Source organism: Piliocolobus tephrosceles, chromosome 3 (assembly GCF_002776525.5).
Source record: "Piliocolobus tephrosceles isolate RC106 chromosome 3, ASM277652v3, whole genome shotgun sequence".
Classification (NCBI taxonomy): Eukaryota; Metazoa; Chordata; class Mammalia; order Primates; family Cercopithecidae; genus Piliocolobus; species Piliocolobus tephrosceles.
This window is the reverse complement of record NC_045436.1, coordinates 159,216,867-159,235,235: the sequence shown is the minus strand read 5'-3', so window position 1 is coordinate 159,235,235 and position 18,369 is coordinate 159,216,867. Positions and strand designations below refer to the sequence as shown.

At 39.7% G+C, this 18,369-nt stretch overlaps 1 protein-coding gene across 1 annotated transcript in view; it reads left to right on the top strand.

Annotated features, from left to right (window-relative positions):
- The first annotated feature begins 756 nt into the window (after positions 1–756).
- TBC1D19 (TBC1 domain family member 19) overlaps positions 757–18,369 on the top strand; it is a 164,374-nt gene continuing 146,761 nt past the window's right edge. Inside the window, exon 1 of the mRNA XM_023223043.2 lies at positions 757–971. Coding sequence (XP_023078811.1) covers positions 873–971 — 99 coding nt within the window. The 5' untranslated portion in view covers positions 757–872. The remainder of the gene's footprint in view (positions 972–18,369) is intronic.

Sequence of the window (18,369 nt, the reverse complement as noted above, 5' to 3'; positions counted from 1 at the left end):
TTTTATTAAACCTTTGTGCCCACACAGTCCCTTTTATGTAAACGTTCTATAAGTTGAAAGCTGAATGAATTATGAAAAATGCTTGAATGAATGAATATATGGAAGAGGATGAACCTAGATGGTAAATTCCCTGAAGACTGGGACAATGTCTTATCCATCCTTGAATTCCTAATGCTTTGCAGAAAACCTACCAATAATGCCTGTTGATTAATTTGTAGTTGTTAGATGAGACTAGATTGTCTACTTATTCCTGGTATAAGACTCTAGAGAATACAAACGAGAGAAAATGAAGTAAAATGGAGTGCTATGTACAGTGCTAGGCACCTTCACGATTTTTACCTCAGCTAATCACAACATCCTGCAAACTGGGTGTTACTTTACAGAGGCGGAAACTGTAACACGTTCACGCAGCTCGTGTCAGAGCCTAACAATTCCTGGTTGTAATTCGCAGTATCATTGCGTGCCACAGTCCTGTTTGTGCAGAAATTGAGAGGTGGAAGAGAATGATCCTTTATACAGTAAAATGCCCATGTGCATCAGTGTCCCCCATGTGCATCAGAGGCGCTGTGGCTCCGAAGGAATGAGCTTTCCTGCCTTTCAACATAGACAAGGCAGGAACAATGGTGTGAAAAACGTCCTCCCCGCCCGGGTCTTTTTCCGCAGGCGGAACGCAGATGCTGGGGCCTTCAGGCGCTGAGGGGACCAGAGAGGGACGGACACACGGCTCGGCAGTTGCCTGGTAACGCCCGCTGGAGGAGTCCCAGTGTAATAAGGTCCCGGAGAAGTGTCACTGGCCTTGAGTGGGACCCGGTAGCCCGTTCGCTCCGCGCCGGCGGCCTGTGCCCGCGGCTTGGCGGGCTAGGGCAGGGGAAATGTTGCAGGAGGAGTCGGACCTCTCTCTCATTATTGCCCAGATAGTCCAAAAGCTCAAGGGCTCCAATTTGTACTCTCAACTGGAACGGCAGGCCTGGGTAAGTGAGGCCGAGTGGGAAGGGATGGAGACGGGCGGGGCCGCGGCGATGTCTCTTCTTCACCCTCCTCACCCAGGCCAGAGCTCGCCTCTGACCTCTCCAGCTCCGCTCTGGTGCTCAAAAAACAAACAGACAAAAAAACAAAAACAAAACAAAACAAACAAAAAACCCCCCACCTCCCTGTCCGGTGCAAGCTCTGCTGCCTCAGCCCCAGGCATGGTTAATAGATTTATAAAGGAGGGTGGGGCGCATCACACCTTTTTTCAGACCAGAGAAACGCTTGGTTTACCAACTCATTTATCTATTCTTGTAGTCATTTAGAGGGTCTGTAAGCTGCTGGACTCACTGAAGGTAGCTTGGACCACGCCTTCCCTCACTTTTTTCCGTCCTTTGGGTGGACTTGGGTCCCCAGGTACCTTTCTGCTTTGTGGTCAGTGTATCACTTTCTTGCACTTTACCCTCCCTGCAATGATTCCTCGTCTATCCGTCCACCACCTAGCATTTTTTGGATATTTTATAACACGCTAGGCACTGAGGATGCACAGATTGATCGAGAGCTTTGCCTTTTTTGTGACTCACATGAATGAAATCATACAGTTTGTACATTTTGTGTCTGCTTTCTGGCATTTAACACATTGCTTTTGAGATTCATCCCTTTTGTTGGTATTTCAGTAGTTCTGTTCCTTTTTATTGCTGAGTAATATTTCAGTGAATGTACAATGGTTTGTTTATCCATCATTGTGTGAAGGGCATTTGGATTGCGTTCTGGTTTTAGAGATCATAAGTGAAGCTGATGTATACATTCTAGTGTACGATTTTGCTTGGATATTTGTTTCTTTTTTTCTTGGATAAATACCTAGGGTTGGAATTGCTGAGTTGTATGGTAAGTGTAATGTTTAATTCTATGAGAAACGGTCACACTTTTCCAAAGTGGCTGTATCATTTTCCATTCCCACTAGCAGTTCTGAGAGTTCCAGTTGTTTTGCGTCCTTGATAGCACTTGATGTTGCCAGTCTTTTATTTATTTTTATTAATTATACTTCTCTAGAAGTGTAATAGTATCTTGTTGTAGCTTTTATTGCATTTCCCTGATGACTAATTATGTTAAGCATTTTCTCATGTGCTTATGTATTTTTTGGTGAGGTACTCTGTTCAAATCTTCTGCCCATTAAAAAAAAATCACGTTGTTTGTCTTCTTATTGTTGAGTTGTAAGGATTCTTTCTTTATGATGTAAGTCTTTATTAGATATGCGTCTTGCAAATATTTCCTCCCAGTCTGTGGATTTTTTTTTTTTTTTTTTTTGGAGACGGAGTCTCCCTCTGTCACCCAGGCTGGAGTGGTATTTCTTGGCTCACTGCAACCTCTGCCTCCCAGGTTCAAGTGATCCTCCCGCCTCTGCCTCCTGAATAGCTGGGGTTACAGGCATCCACCACCACGCCCAGCTAATTTTTTGTATTTTCAGTAGAGACGGGGTTTCACCATGTTGGCCAGGCTGGTCTCGAACTCCTGATCTCAAGTGATCTGCCTGACTCTGGCTCCCAAAGTGCCGGGATTACAGACGTCAGCCACTGCGCCCTGCCCAGTCTGTGGATTATCTTTTCATTTTCTTAACTGGGTCTTTGAAAGGGAAAAATGCTTAATTTTGGTGACATAAATTTTTATCAGTTGTTTTATGATTTGTCCTTTTTGTTCCCTACCTAAAAATGTTTGCCTAACTCAAGGTCTTAAAAAAGTTTCTACTGTTTGTTTGTTCTAGAAGTTTTATAGTTTTAGCTTCTACATTTAGGTCTGTAATTCATTTTGAGTTAGTTATTGTATATGGTGCAAGGTAAGCCTTTTTTTTTTTTTTGCATGTGGATATCCAGTATTTCCATTACTGATGTGTTGAAAAACCTATCCTAAGCATACACAGGTAGAAAGTGCTGGAGTCAGAATTGCACAGTGAGGAGTAGTACCTCAATCAATGAGGGCAAATCAAATGAAACAAGAGGACCAATTAATGAATTGCTTGGGAGGGAGGGATCAAGGCTATCAGGAAGATCTTTCTGGGAAGATTATTGTTTAAAGTTGTGAAGGAGCAGGGCAGGGACAGGACCTGAGGTAGAGGAGAACATTGCCTACAGCCCTTGTCCTGCGCCCAGAGGCTGAAGGGGTGGCGATCAATTTGGAGGGATTAGAGCAGTGCTTGTAGGGTACAGAGGAGGAATGAAGACTGAACAGTTAAGTGGTTATTATCCAAAAGGGACAGGTCTGCTAATTTCCTTGGCACCTTTGTCGAAAATCAATTACACACACACACACACACACACACACACACACACACACACAATTTCTGGCTCTCTATTTTGTTCCATAGATCTATTTGTTCATCATACAATACCACACTATCTTGCTTTTTGTAACTTTATAGTAAGCTTTGAGATCAAAGTCCTCCAAATTTGTTCCTTTTTTTCCCAAAATTGTTTTGGCTATTCTAGGTCCTTTGCTTTGCTATATAAATTTTAGAATCTGCTTACAAATTACTACAAAAATTGTTGAAAATTGGATTGGGATTATGTTGAATCTGTAGATCAATTTGGGGAGAATCGAGATTTTAGCAATATTAAATTTCCTGGCCCATGGACATGGTTTGTCTTTTCATTTATTAATATTGTTTTTATTTTCTCTTGTCAGTGTTTTGTAGTTTCAGCACAGAAATATTGCACACTCTTTGTTAAGATTTTTCCCTTAAATATTTCATGGTTTTTGCTGCTATTATAAATGGTGACTTAAGGTTTAATTGTTTATTATTAATATACAGAAATGCAATTGATATTGATCTATTTACCATGTAGCCTGAGAACTTGCTAAACTTATGTTTGGTTATAGTACCCTTTCTTAGATTACTTAAGATTTGCCAGGTACATGTATCATAATGAACTAAAGACAATTTTACTTTTTCCTTTCCAATCTGTGTGCCTTTTATTTCTTTTTCTTGACTTACTGTACTGGATAATGCCTCCAGTGCAATGTTTTGCAGATGCTTTTTTTTTTTTTCAGGTTGAGGAAACTCTATTCTATCTCTAGTTTTCTGAGAGTTTTATCATGAATGGATGTTGAACTTTGTTAAATACTTTTTTTATATCTGTCGATATGTTCATATTATTTTTCCTGCTCACGTTGATAGGATGAGTAATACTGATTGGCTTTGAATGTTGCACCAATTTTGTATTCCTGAGATACATTCCACTTGGTTATGATGCATTATCCTTTTTATATATTTCTTGACTCAATTTGGTAACATTTTGCTGAAGATTTTGTAACTGTATTTGTGAAAGATACTGGTTTGTGGCTGGGCATGGTGGCTCATGCCTGTAATCCCAGCACTTTGGAAGGCCAAGGTGGGCAGATGCTTGAGCTCACAAGTTTGAGGCCAGCCTGGGCAACATAGCAAAACCCTATCTCTAAAAAAATATAAAAATTAGCCAGCGTGGCAATGCACGCCTGTAGTCCCAGCTACTTGAGAGGTTGAGTTGGGAGGATGGCTTGAACCTGGGTGGCAGAGGTTGCAGTGAGCAGATTGCACCACTGCACTCCAGCCTGGGTGATAGAGCCAGACTTTGTCTCAGAAAAAAAACAAAACAAAAGATATTTCTTTGTAGTTTTTTTTTTTTTTCTCTTGTAACACTTTGTCTGCTTGTCTGCTTTTGATACCAGATAATGATGATCTTATAAAATGAGTTGGGAAGTGTTCCTTATTTTCTGAAAGAATTTGTACAGAATTACTATTATTTTCTCCTTAAATATGTGGTAGAGTTCCCAGCAAAGGCACTGGTGCCTAGAATTTTCTTTATGGACACATTTTTAATTAAAAAAATTCAATTAAAAGTATATGCAGGCCATTCAGGGTATCTATTTCTTCTTCTGTAAGCTTTTGTAGTTTTTATGTTTCAAGAAGTTGCTGCACTTAATCTATTTTAACAAATTTACTGGTATAAAATTGTTTCTGTGATCCCCTTATATTCCTTTTAGTGTCTGTAGGATTTGTAGTGATAACCCCTCTTTCATTCCTTATATTGTAATATGTGTTCTTTTTTTTTTTTTTTGAGATGGAATCTCACTCTGTCGCCCAGGGTGGAGTGCAGTGGTGTGAGATTGACTCACTGCAAGCTCCACCTCCTGGGTTCACGCCATTCTCCTGCCTGAGCCTCCTGAGTAGGTGGGACTACAGGCACCTGCCACCACGCCCAGCTAATTTTTTGTATTTTTAGTAGAGACAGGGTTTCACTGTGTTAGCTAGGATGGTCTTGATCTCCTGACCTCCTTGATCTGCCCGCCTTGGCCTCCCAAAGTGCTGGGATTACAGGCATGAGCCACCACGCCTGGCCATGTGTTCTTTTTTCCCTAATTAATCTGGCTAGAGATTTATCAATTATGTTAATACTTTCAAAGAAGCAGCTCTTGGTTTGTTTTTCTGTTTTCAGTTGCTCTGATTTTTTTCCTTTATTATTTTTTTCTGCTTGCTTTCGATTTAATTTGCATGTTTTAAGCTATTTAGATGAAATTTAGATTTTTGATTTGAGATCGTTATTCTCTTCTAATTAATGCTGTAAATTTCTTTCTGTGTACTGGTTTATCTGTGTCTGTAAATTAGGATATAGTCTATTGCCATTTTCACCCAATTAAAAATTTTAAAAAATTCTCTTGTGATTTTATGGGTTCTAATAACCCATGGGTTTTTTATAAAAGATACTGGGTTGTTTACCAGTATCTTTCTTTGATTTCTAGTTTAATTCTGTTATGGTCAAGAATAAAGTATATATGATTTTAGCTCTTTTAAACTTACTTACTTTTATGATCCAGAATATGTTTTATCTTATTTGTTTCGTATGTATTTGAAAAGCATGCTTATTCTGCTGTTTCTGTTCCGTAATTTTCAATTAGGTCTAGTAGAAAATTTTGTTTCGGTATTCTATATCCTTACTGAGTGTAGGCGCTTCAGTCAATATAGACAAGGATCAAGCTGGGTTTGGGTTTTGTTATTCTTGTCATTACCTTCACTGTATCACAGGCTTCAGATTCCTTTAAAACTAGTGGTAGTTAGGAGGCTGAAGCGGGCAAATCACTTAAGGTCAGGAGTTTGAGACCAGCCTGGCCAACATGATGAAACCCTGTCTCTACTAAAAATACAAAAATTAGTCAGGGATGGTGGTGCATGCCTGTAATCCCAGCTACTTGGGGAGCTGAGGCAGAAGAATTGCTTGAACCCGGGAGGTGGAGCTGAGATCGTTCCACTGCCCTCTAGCCCAGGGGACAGAGTGAGACTCCATCTCAAAAAAACAAACAACAACAACAGCAACAACAAGAAAACCCAATAGTAGACTGCTGTTACTTTGTGCTTGGCATAGGTCTTAGGGTACTACAGAGTTTTTCTCATTGTTTCTGCTACATCCTTGACTTTCTTCAGTCTCTCCTTGCCTGTTCCTCAGGGGGAGATCTCTCTCTGTGCTCTTGTCCCCAGCAGAAGTCTGTTGTTTGTTATTCAGTCCTGGGCTCACAGCAGGTGCAGGAGTCATCTGTTCTTCTGACTCAGTCCATGTGCTTTATCCTTGGATATGGAGCTTTCCCAGCTTTGGCATGCTCCATCCCCTTATCCCTTTGGCAGCCCAGTTCTGCCTTGTATCTGTGGTAAGTATTGAGTGAAAGACCCATACCTGCTCTGCCCTAGTGCTAGTTTACCTCTGCTTTGAATTGTTGTAGGATCCTAGGCCCAAGAGTTTTCTTATTTTCCTATGAGGTTGAGGGTTTTTTTTATCTATCCCACCCCCAGAAGCAATGAATTACTGCCTTGTCTTCAGAATGGGAGGGTTACTGAACCTTCTTCCGTGTTTTTAGTCCTTTGCTTCAGATGAGAGGAGAGTTTGGCCAAGGTAGCAGAGTTTTATGCTTGTCCTGCAGTGGCAGCCTATCTCTTTTTGCACACCTGTGCCACAGAAGAGTGCTCTTTGTAGCCTTCTGCTCTCAATCTTTTGTATGGGCACCTGGCATAGACCCATGGAAAAGAGTATGCAAATATGTGTTAATTCCCCTTGCATTTTGGGTTCCCAGTTATTCCAAACTGACACACTAGCCCACATCTTGTCTATAATAGTTAACACTAGCCGGGCGCGGTGGCTCAAGCCTGTAATCCCAGCACTTTGGGAGGCCGAGACGGGCGGATCACGAGGTCGGGAGATCGAGACCATCCTGGCTAACATGGTGAAACCCCGTCTCTACTAAAAAATACAAAAAAATTAGCCGGGCGCGGTGGCGGGCGCCTGTAGTCCCAGCTACTCAGGAGGCTGAGGCAGGAGAATGGCGTAAACCCGGGAGGCGGAGCTTGCAGTGAGCTGAGATCCGGCCACTGCACTCCAGTCTGGGCGACAGAGCGAGACTCGGTCTCAGAAAAAAAAAAAAAAAAAAAAAAAAAAAAAAAAGTTAACACTTTAGTTCATTTACTCTTACTCTCTTGTATGGTAGCTTCCTTTTCCTTCTGTGCTCTACCAAAGGTGAAGTAGTTTGGAATCCCATTTGTTCTTGAAGGACCTTGTTACTCCTTGGAATTTAATTCACTTGGTTGTCTTATAGCTTCAGTTTCCTGATGGGTTCAAAATGTATGATTTTTGAATATGGTACTTTTTTCTTATTATTAGGCTGGGGGTGACACTCTTTTGTAGTAGCTTTCTACAGTGGAGCTAACAGAACTCCAAGAAATAGTGTATAAAGAATGATATACTGTCATGAGAACGATTGGTATGTAATTTTCCTTTCTTGTAACCATCTTTGTCAAGTTTTATGTCAAGGTTATGCTGGCCTCATAAAATAAGTAGGGAAGTGTTGCCTCCCTTTTAAAATTTCTACTTGCCGTAAGAGTGTTATGAGATTTGTTATTTTTTAAATGTTTGGAAGAATTCTTCAACGAAGCCTATGTCTGGAGTTTTCTATTTGAGAATGTTTTTAAATTAATAGACTTTACATTTACAGAAAAATTGAGCAGAAAATACAGTTTCCATTTATCCCTCTCATTTGCACAGTTCTTATCTATTATTAACAAATCTTGCATTAGTGTGATACATTTGTTTCAGTTGAACTAATATTGATACATTATTATTAACTAAAGTTCATGGTTTACATTAAGGTTCATGGTTCACTCTTTGTCTTGCAGGTCTTTTTTTTTTTTTTTTGTGAGATGGTGTCTTGCTATGTTTGTCTCACTAGGCTGGTCTCAAGCTCCTGAGCTCAAGGGATCCTTCTAACTCAGTCTCCTAAGTAGCTGGAATTCCAGGTGTTCACCACTGTACATGGTTACTATGGGTTTTGACAAATACATGATGTCCTGTATTTATATATTCACAATTCCAGTATCATACAGAATAGTTTCACTGTTCTAAAAATCCCCTGTGGCTTACCTGGTCATTACTCCCTTCCCCCTGAGACTCTGGCAACCACTTTTTACTGTCTCTATAGTTTGTCTTTTAAGAATGTCATATAGTTGGAATTCTATGGTATGTAGTTATTTTACTGGCATCTTTCACTTAGCAATGTTCATTTAGTGTTCCTCTCTGTCTTTTTGTGGCTTGATAGCTGATTTTTTTTTTCTCTTTAGTAATATTTTATTGTATGGATGTACCACAGTTTGTTTATGCATTCACCTATTGGTAGACATCTTGGTTGCATACAAATTTTAGCACTTATGAATAAAAAACTGCTATAGTGAGCTGAGATCACGCCACTGTGGAACAGGAATTAAAAGAAATTAAAGAATGTGTAAGTAGAAACTCAGTTATATGTAAGAAAACCCAATTCCCCCTGAGAAAGACAAAGAGCTGGAGTCCTTTAAAAATTAACCGCCCATTTTTCTGTGACTAGTGAGCCTTATCTCTCCTTTTCTTGGGCGTTGTAAAGACCCTGTTTCTCTGCAAGGTCACTAGACAGATAAACTCAAGCTGTAAAATATGTTTTTCCTTGAAAAGTAAGAAATGATGTAGTGCATGACTGTCTTTGTTTCTTGGTTCTGTTATATGCTTCCACCTGCACAGATCTTCCCCTACCCCATGAAATGCTTAAAAGGTAACTTAACTCTTTGTTCAGGGCTCAGTCCTTTGGCTGTTAATCCGACTGGGCCGGTGCACCTAAATAATAAATATCCTCCTCAACCCCTCGGTCTCTCTGATTCCCTAAAAAATCCTGCTACAACTGCACTCCAGCCTGGCGAAAGAGCAAGACTCCATCTCAAAACAAAACAAAACAAAACAACAACAACAAAGAAAACCTGGTATAAACCTTCATGTGTAGGTTTTTGTGTAGACATAAATTTTCAGCTATTTTAGGTAAATACCAAAGAGTGAAACCGATAGATTGTGTGGTAAGAGAGTAGTTAACCATCGGAAACTGACAACCTGTCTTCCAATGAGGCTGTGCCATTTTGCATTCCCATCAGCAAGAAGTGAGAGTGCTGGTTGCTCCACATCCTCCCCAGCATTTGGTGCTATCACTGTTTTGGATTTTAGCCATCTTAATGTTTGTTGTGATATCTTATTATTTTAATTTGCAATTCCCTAATGACATATGATATTAAGGATCCTTTTATGTTTATTTGCTGTCTATGTGTCTTCTTTGGTTAGGTGTCTATTCAGATCTTTTGCCCATTTTTTAATTGGCTTGTTTTGTTATCATTGAGTTTTAAGAAATTTTTTTATGTTTGGGTATAATTGTTTGCAAATATTTTCTTCCAATCTGTGGCTAGTCTTTTTATTTTCTTCAATATCTTTTTAAGAGCAGAAATTTTAAATGTTAATAAAGTCAATTGTTTTGATCAATTGTTTTCTTTTATGGATTGTGCATTTGGTATTGTGTCTAGAAATTAATAGCTAAACCCTAAAGTCATCTAGATTTTTTCCTATGTTATCTTCTAGACATCTTATATTTCTATGTGTTATATTTAGGTCTATGCTTCATTTGGAGTTAATTTTTGTGAAAGGTCTAAGTCTGTTTCTAGATTCCATTTCTTGTCCCCCACTCCCACCACCCACCCTCTCTTTCTCTTCCGCCCTTCTCCTTTGCATGTGGATGTTCCAATACCATTTCCTGAAAAGACTGTCTTTCATCCTTGAATTGCCTTTATTCCTTTGTCAAAAATGAGTTGGTGATGTTTATGTGGACCTATTTTTAGGTCTCTATTCTGTTCTATTGATCTTTGTGTCTGTTTTTTCACCAATACCACACTGGCTTGATTGCATACCTTTATAAGTCTGGAAGTTGGTGGTGTGAATTCTCCAACTTTGTTATACTTCAGTATTGTATTAGCAAGATTTTTAATACAGATTTATTTATTTTTAATTTTTAAAATTTTTTTTGAGAGAGAGTCTCACTTTGTTGCCCAAGCTGGAGTGCAGTGGTATGATCTCAGTTCACTGCAATCTCCCTCTCCTGGGTTCAAGCGATTCTCCTGCCTCAGTCTCCTGAGTAGCTGGGATTACAGGCGCGTGCTACCACGCCTGGCTAATTTTTGTATTTTTAGTAGATACGGGGTTGCCATGTTGGCCAGGCTGGTCTCAAACTCCTGGCCTCATATGACCCATCTGCCTTGGCCTCCCATAGTGCTGGGATTACAGGCATGAGCCACCATGCCCGGCTCATACAGATTTCACTTTGATAGATACAGAAGTATTTGGATTTTCTATGCTTCTATCGTTTGTTCTGATAGGTTGCATTTTTCAAGGAATTCGTTTTTATTTGAATTGTATAAATTATTGGCCTAAAGTTGTTTATAGTAAACCTCTATTTCTTTTTAATATCTGAAAAAAATGTTACCATTTCTGATAATGGTAACTCATGTGTGTGTATGTGTGTGTGTGTTTGAACAATTTTGCTAGAGGTTTATTAATTTTATTAGTCTCATCAATGAACCGGTTTTTGGGTTTACTAATTTTCTCTTAATTTCAGATCAGTTCTTTATTATTAATTTCCTCCTGTTTCTTTTTGAGATTGATTTGCTGTTCTTTTTCTAGTTTCTTAAAATGGAAGCTTGTGCCATACATGAAGTCTTTCCTTTTTTATAAAACATGCATGCAAGGTAATAATTTTTCTTCTGAGCACTGCTTTGATGGCATTCTACAGTCCTAATGAGTCATATTTTTATTATTCTTTTGTTTAAAATGTTTTCTAATATCTTCTAAAATTTTTCTAATATTTAACTCAAGGGCTGTTTTGAAGTATATTACTTAATTTCCAAGCAATTGAGAGACTTTAAAAAATATTTTTGTTATTGATTTCTAGGCAGAAGCTTGCTTTGCTAATTTGCTTGATTTACTAAGGCTTGCTTTATAGCCCAGAATTTAGTCAGTTTTGCTGAATGTTCCATGTGACCTCATAAAGAATGTTTATATTGCCATTATTGGGTTAGATTACCTATGTATGTCACCGAGGCCCAGTTGGAAATTATGCTGTTCAGCTCTTCTATAATCTTATTGAATTTTTTTGTTTGTTCCATCAGCTACTAAAATAAATATGTTAAAATCTCCCACCATGATTGTGTATTAGTCTGTTTCTCCTTTTAATTCTTTCAGATTTTTGCTTATGTATTTAAAGGCTATTTTTAGTGTTTATATGTGGACTGATTTTATGATATTTTCCTGTTGGTTTAACCTCTGAATCGTTATGAAGTATCTTTCTTTATCTCTGGTGAGGCTCTTGCCTTAAAGTCTGTTTTGTATGGTGTTATTATAGCTGTATCAGGTTTCTTTTGGTTAGCAGTTGCATGGTATGACTTTTTCTATCCTTTTATTTTCACCTTCTTTGTGACTGTATTTAACGTATATCTTGTAAAGACATCATATAGTTTTCTTAAAAATCCAGACTTTGGGCGGGGGCGGAGCAAGATGGCTGAATAGGAACAGCTCCAGTCTCTAGCTCCCAGCAGCGAGTAACACAGAAGACAGGTGATTTCTGCATTTTCAACTGAGGTACTGACAATCGGTGCTGGTCAGCTGCTGCAGCCCGACCAGCGAGAGCTGAAGCAGGGCGAGGCATCGCCTCACCTGGGAAGCGCAAGGGGGAATGGAATCCCTTTTCCTAGCCAGGGGAACTGAGACACACAACACCTGGAAAATCGGGTAACTCCCACCCCAATACTGCGCTTTACCAGGGGTCTTAGCAAACAGGCACACCAGGAGATTATATCCCACACCTGGCCGGGAGGGTCCCACGCCCACAGAGCCTCCCTCATTGCTAGCACAGCAGTCTGCGATCTAAGGGCAAGGCAGCAGCCAGGCTGGGGGAGGGGCACCCGCCATTGCTGAGGCTTAGGTAGGTAAACAAAGCCACTGGGAAGCTCGAACTGGGTGGAGCTCACAGCAACTCAAGGAGGCCTGCCTGTCTCTGTAGACTCCACCTCTGGGGACAGGGCAAAGCTAAACAACAACAACAACAACACAAAGCAGCAGAAACCTCTGCAGATGCAAACGATTCTGTCTGACAGCTTTGAAGAGAGCAGTGGATCTCCCAACAAGGAGGTTGAGATCTGAGAACGGACAGACTGCCTACTCAAGTGGGTCCCTGACCCCTGAGTAGCCTAACTGGGAGACATCCCCCACGAGGGGCAGACTGACACCCCACACCTCACACGGTGGAGTACACCCCGAGGGGAAGCTTCTAAAGCAAGAATCAGACAGGTACACTCGCTGTTCAGCAATATTCTATCTTCTGCAGCCTCTGCTGCTGATACCCAGGCAAACAGGGTCTGGAGTGGACCTCAAGCAATCTCTAAAAGACCTACAGCTGAGGGTCCTGACTGTTAGAAGGAAAACTAACAAACAGGAAGGACACCCACACCAAAACCCCATCAGTACGTCACCATCATCAAAGACCAGAGGCAGATAAAACCACAAAGACGGGGAAAAAGCAGGGCAGAAAAGCTGGAAATTCAAAAAATAAGAGTGCATCTCACCCTGCAAAGGAACACAGCTCATCGCCAGCAATGGATCAAAGCTGGACGGAGAATGACTTTGAGGAGATGAGAGAAGAAGGCTTCAGTCCATCAAACTTCTCAGAGCTAAAGGAGGAATTACGTACCCAGCACAAAGAAACTAAAAATCTTGAAAAAAGAGTGGAAAAATTGATTACTAGAATAATTAATGCAGAGAAGGCCATAAACGAACTGACAGAGATGAAAACCATGACACGAAAAAAATGTGACAAATGCACAAGCTTCAGTAACCGACTCGATCAACTAGAAGAAAGAGTATCAGCAATTGAGGATCAAATTAATGAAATGAAGCGAGAAGAGAAATCTAAAGAAAAAAGAGGAAAAAAAAAAAAGAACAAAGGCTGCAAGAAGTATGGGATTATGTAAAAAGACCAAGTCTATGTCTGATTGGGGTGCCTGAAAGTGAGGGGGAAAATGGAACCAAGTTGGAAAACACTCTTCAGGATATCATCCAGGAGAACTTCTCCAACCTAGTAGGGCAGGCCAACATTCAAATTCAGGAAATACAGAGAACGCTACAAAGATACTCCTTGAGAAGAGCAACTCCAAGACACATAATTGCTAGAATCACCAAAGTTGAAATGAAGGAAAAAATCTTAAGGGCAGCCAGAGAGAAAGGTCGGGTTACCCACAAAGGGAAGCCCATCAGACTAACAGCAGATCTCTTGGCAGAAACTCTACAAGCCAGAAGAGAGTGGGGGCCAATATTCAACATTCTTAAAGAAAAGAATTTTAAACCCAGAATTTCATATCCAGCCAAACTAAGTTTCATAAGTGAAGGAGAAAAAGAATCCTTTACAGATAAGCAAATGCTTAGAGATTTTGTCACCACCAGGCCTGCCTTACAGGAGACCCTGAAGGAAGCACTAAACATGGAAAGGAACAACCAGTACCAGCCATTGCAAAAACATGCCAAAATGTAAAGACCATCGAGGCTAGGAAGAAACTGCATCAACTAACGAGCAAAATAACCAGTTAATATCATAATGGCAGGATCAAGTTCACACATAACAATATTAACCTTAAATGTAAATGGACTAAATGGTCCAATTAAAAGACACAGACTGGCAAACTGGATAAAGAGTCAAGACCCATCAGTCTGCTGTCTTCAGGAGACCCATCTCACACGCAGAGACATACATAGGCTCAAAATAAAGGGATGGAGGAAGATCTACCAAGCAAATGGAGAACAAAAAAAAGCAGGGGTTGCAATCCTAGTCTCTGATAAAACAGACTTTAAACCATCAAAGATCAAAAGAGACAAAGAAGGCCATTACATAATGGTAAAGGGATCAATTCAACAGGAAGAGCTAACTATCCTAAATATATATGCATCCAATACACCCAGATTCATAAAGCAAGTCCTTAGAGACTTACAAAGAGACTTAGACTCCCATACAATAATAATGGGAGACTTTAACACCCCACTGTCAACATTAGACAGATCAACAAGGCAGAAAGTTAACAAGGATATCCAGGAATTGAACTCATCTCTGCAACAAGCAGACCTAATAGACATCTGCAGAACTCTGCACCCCAAATCAACAGAATATACATTCTTCTCAGCACCACATCACACTTATTCCAAAATTGACCACATAATTGGAAGTAAAGCACTCCTCAGCAAATGTACAAGAACAGAAATTATAACAAACTGTCTCTCAGACCACAGTGCAATCAAACTAGAACTCAGGACTAAGAAACTCAATCAAAACCGCTCAACTACATAGAAACTGAATAACCTGCTCCTGAATGACTACTGGGTACATAACGAAATGAAGGCAGAAATAAAGATGTTATTTGAAACCAATGAGAACAAAGATACAACATACCAGAATCTCTGGGACACATTTAAAGCAGTGTGTAGAGGGAAATTTATAGCACTAAATGCCCACAAGAGAAAGCAGGAAAGATCTAAAATTGACACTCTAACATCACAATTAAAAGAACTAGAGAAGCAAGAGCAAACACATTCAAAAGCTAGCAGAAGGCAAGAAATAAGTAAGATCAGAGCAGAACTGAAGGAGATAGAGACACAAAAAACCCTCCAAAAAATCAGTGAATCCAGGAGTTGGTTTTTTGACAAAATCAACAAAATTGATAGACCACTAGCAAGACTAATAAAGAAGAAAAGAGAGAAGAATCAAATAGACGCAATAAAAAATGATAAAGGGGATATCACCACCGACCCCACAGAAATACAAACTACCACCAGAGAATACTATAAACACCTCTATGCAAATAAACTAGAAAATCTAGAAGAAATGGATAATTTCCTGGACACTTACACTCTCCCAAGACGAAACCAGGAAGAAGCTGAATCCCTAAATAGACCAATAGCAGGCTCTGAAATTGAGGCAATAATTAACAGCCTACCCAACCAAAAAAAGTCCAGGACCAGATGGATTCACAGCTGAATTCTACCAGAGGTACAAGGAGGAACTGGTACCATTCCTTCTGAAACTATTCCAATCAATAGAAAAAGAGGGAATCCTCCCTAACTCATTTTATGAGGCCAACATCATCTTGATACCAAAGCCTGGCAGAGACACAACAAAAAAAGAGAATTTTAGACCAATATCCCTGATGAACATCGATGCAAAAATCCTCAATAAAATACTGGCAAACCGGATCCATCAGCACATCAAAAAGCTTATCCACCACGATCAAGTGGGCTTCATCCCTGGGATGCAAGGCTGGTTCAATGTACGCAATTCAATAAACGTAATCCAGCATACAAACAGAACCAAAAACAAAAACCACATGATTATCTCAATAGATGCAGAAAAGGCCTTTGACAAAATTCAACAGCCCTTCTTGCTAAAAATGCTCAATAAATTCAGTATTGATGAAACGTATCTCGAAATTATAAGAGCTATTTATGACAAACCCACAGCCAATATCATACTGAATGGGCAAAAACTGGAAAAATTCCCTTTGAAAACTGGCACAAGACAGGGATGCCCTCTCTCACGACTCCTATTCAACATAGTGTTGGAAGTTCTGGCTAGGGCAATCAGGCAAGAGAAAGAAATCAAGGGTATTCAGTTAGGAAAAGAAGAAGTCAAATTGCCCCTGTTGGCAGATGCCATGATTATATATTTAGAAAACCCCATTGTCTCAGCCCAAAATCTCCTTAAGCTGGTAAGAAACTTCATCAAAGTCTCAGGATACAAAATTAATGTGCAAAAACCACAAGCATTCTTATACACCAGTAACAGACAAACAGAGAGCCAAATCATGAATGAACTTCCATTCACAATTGCTTCAAAGAGAATAAAATACCTAGGAATCCAACTTACAAGGGATGTAAAGGACCTCTTCAAGGAGAACTACAAACCACTGCTCAGTGAAATCAAAGAGGACACAAACAAATGGAAGAACATACCATGCTCATGGATAGGAAGAATCGATATCATGAAAATGGCCATACTGCCCAAGGTAATTTATAGATTCAATGCCATCCCCATCAAGCTACCAATGAATTTCTTCACAGAATTGGAAAAAACTGTTTCAAAGTTCATATGGAACCAAAAAAGAGCCCGCCTTGCCAAGACAATCCTAAGTCAAAAGAACAAAGCTGGAGGTGTCACGCTACCTGACTTCAAACTATACTATAAGGCTACAGTAACCAAAACAGCATGGTACTGGTACCAAAACCGAGATATGGACCAATGGAACAGAACAGAGTCGTTAGAAATAATACCACACATCTACAGCCATCTGATCTTTGACAAACCTGAGAAAAACAAGAAATGAGGAAAGGATTCCCTATTTAATAAATGGTGCTGGGAAAATTGGCTAGCCATAAGTAGAAAGCTGAAACTGGATCCTTTCCTTACTCCTTATACAAAAATTAATTCAAGATGGATTAGAGACTTAAATGTTAGACCGAATACCATAAAAACCCTAGAAGAAAACCTAGATAATACCATTCAGGACATAGGCATGTGCAAAGACTTCATGTCTAAAACACCAAAAGCAACAGCAACAAAAGCCAAAATTGACAAATGGAATCTAATTAAACTAAAGAACTTCTGCACAGCAAAAGAAACTACCATCAGAGTGAACAGGCAACCTACAGAATGGGAGAAAATTTTTGCAATCTGCTCCTCTGACAAAGGGCTAATATCCAGAACCTACAAAGAACTCAAACAAATTTACAAGAAAAAAACTAACAACCCCATCAAAAAGTGGGGAAAGGATATGAACAGACATTTCTCAAAAGAAGACATTCATACAGCCAACAGACACATGAAAAAATGCTCATCATCACTGGCCATCAGAGAAATGCAAATCAAAACCACAATGAGAAACCATCTCACACCAGTTAGAATGGCAATCATTAAAAAGTCAGGAAACAACAGGTGCTGAAGAGGATGTGGAGAAATAGGAACACTTTCACACTGTTGGTGGGATTGTAAGCTAGTTCAACCATTATGGAAAACAGTATGGCAATTCCTCCAGGATCTAGAACTAGAAGTACCATATGACCCAGCCATCCCATTACTGGGTATATATCCAAAGGATTCTATATCATGCTGCTATAAAGACACATGCACACATGTGTTTATGGCGGCACTATTCATAATAGCAATGACTTGGAATCAACCCAAATGTCCATCAGTGACGGACTGGATTAAGAAAATGTGGCACATATACATCATGGAATACTATGCAGCCATAGAAAAGGATGAGTTTGTATCCTTTGTAGGGTCATGGATGCAGCTGGAAACCATCATTCACAGCAAACCATCGCAAAAACAGAAAACCAAACACCGAATGTTCTCACTCATAGGTGGGAACGGAACAATGAGATCACTTGGACTTGGGAAGGGGAACATCACACAGTGGGGCCTATCATGGGGAGGGGGAAGGGGGGAAGGATTGTATTGGGAGTTATACCTGATGTAAATGACGAGTTGATGGGTGCTGACGAGTTGATGGGTACAGCACACTAACATGGCACAAGTATACATATGTAACAAACCTGCACGATATGCATGTGTACCCTAGAACCTAAAGTATAATAATTCAAAACAAAACAAAAAATCCAGACTGACAGCTAGAGTCTTTTTTTGTTTTTTTGTTTTTTTTTTTTTTTTTAGTACCTACGGGGTTTCACCATGTTGGCCAGTCAGTCTGGAACTCCTAACCTCAGGTGATCCTCCTGCCTCAGCCTCCCAAAGTGCTGGGATTGCAGGCGTTTGCCACTGCGCCTGGCCTTTGTATTTTTTTAATAGTCTTTTAATTTTATTATTTAGTCTATTTACATTTAATGAATTTACTGATCTATATGCTTTTATAACTCACATTAATATTTGTTTCTTATTTGATCTACTTCATATTGTTTTCTCTCATTTCTGCATTCTTTTGGATTATTCAAATCCTTT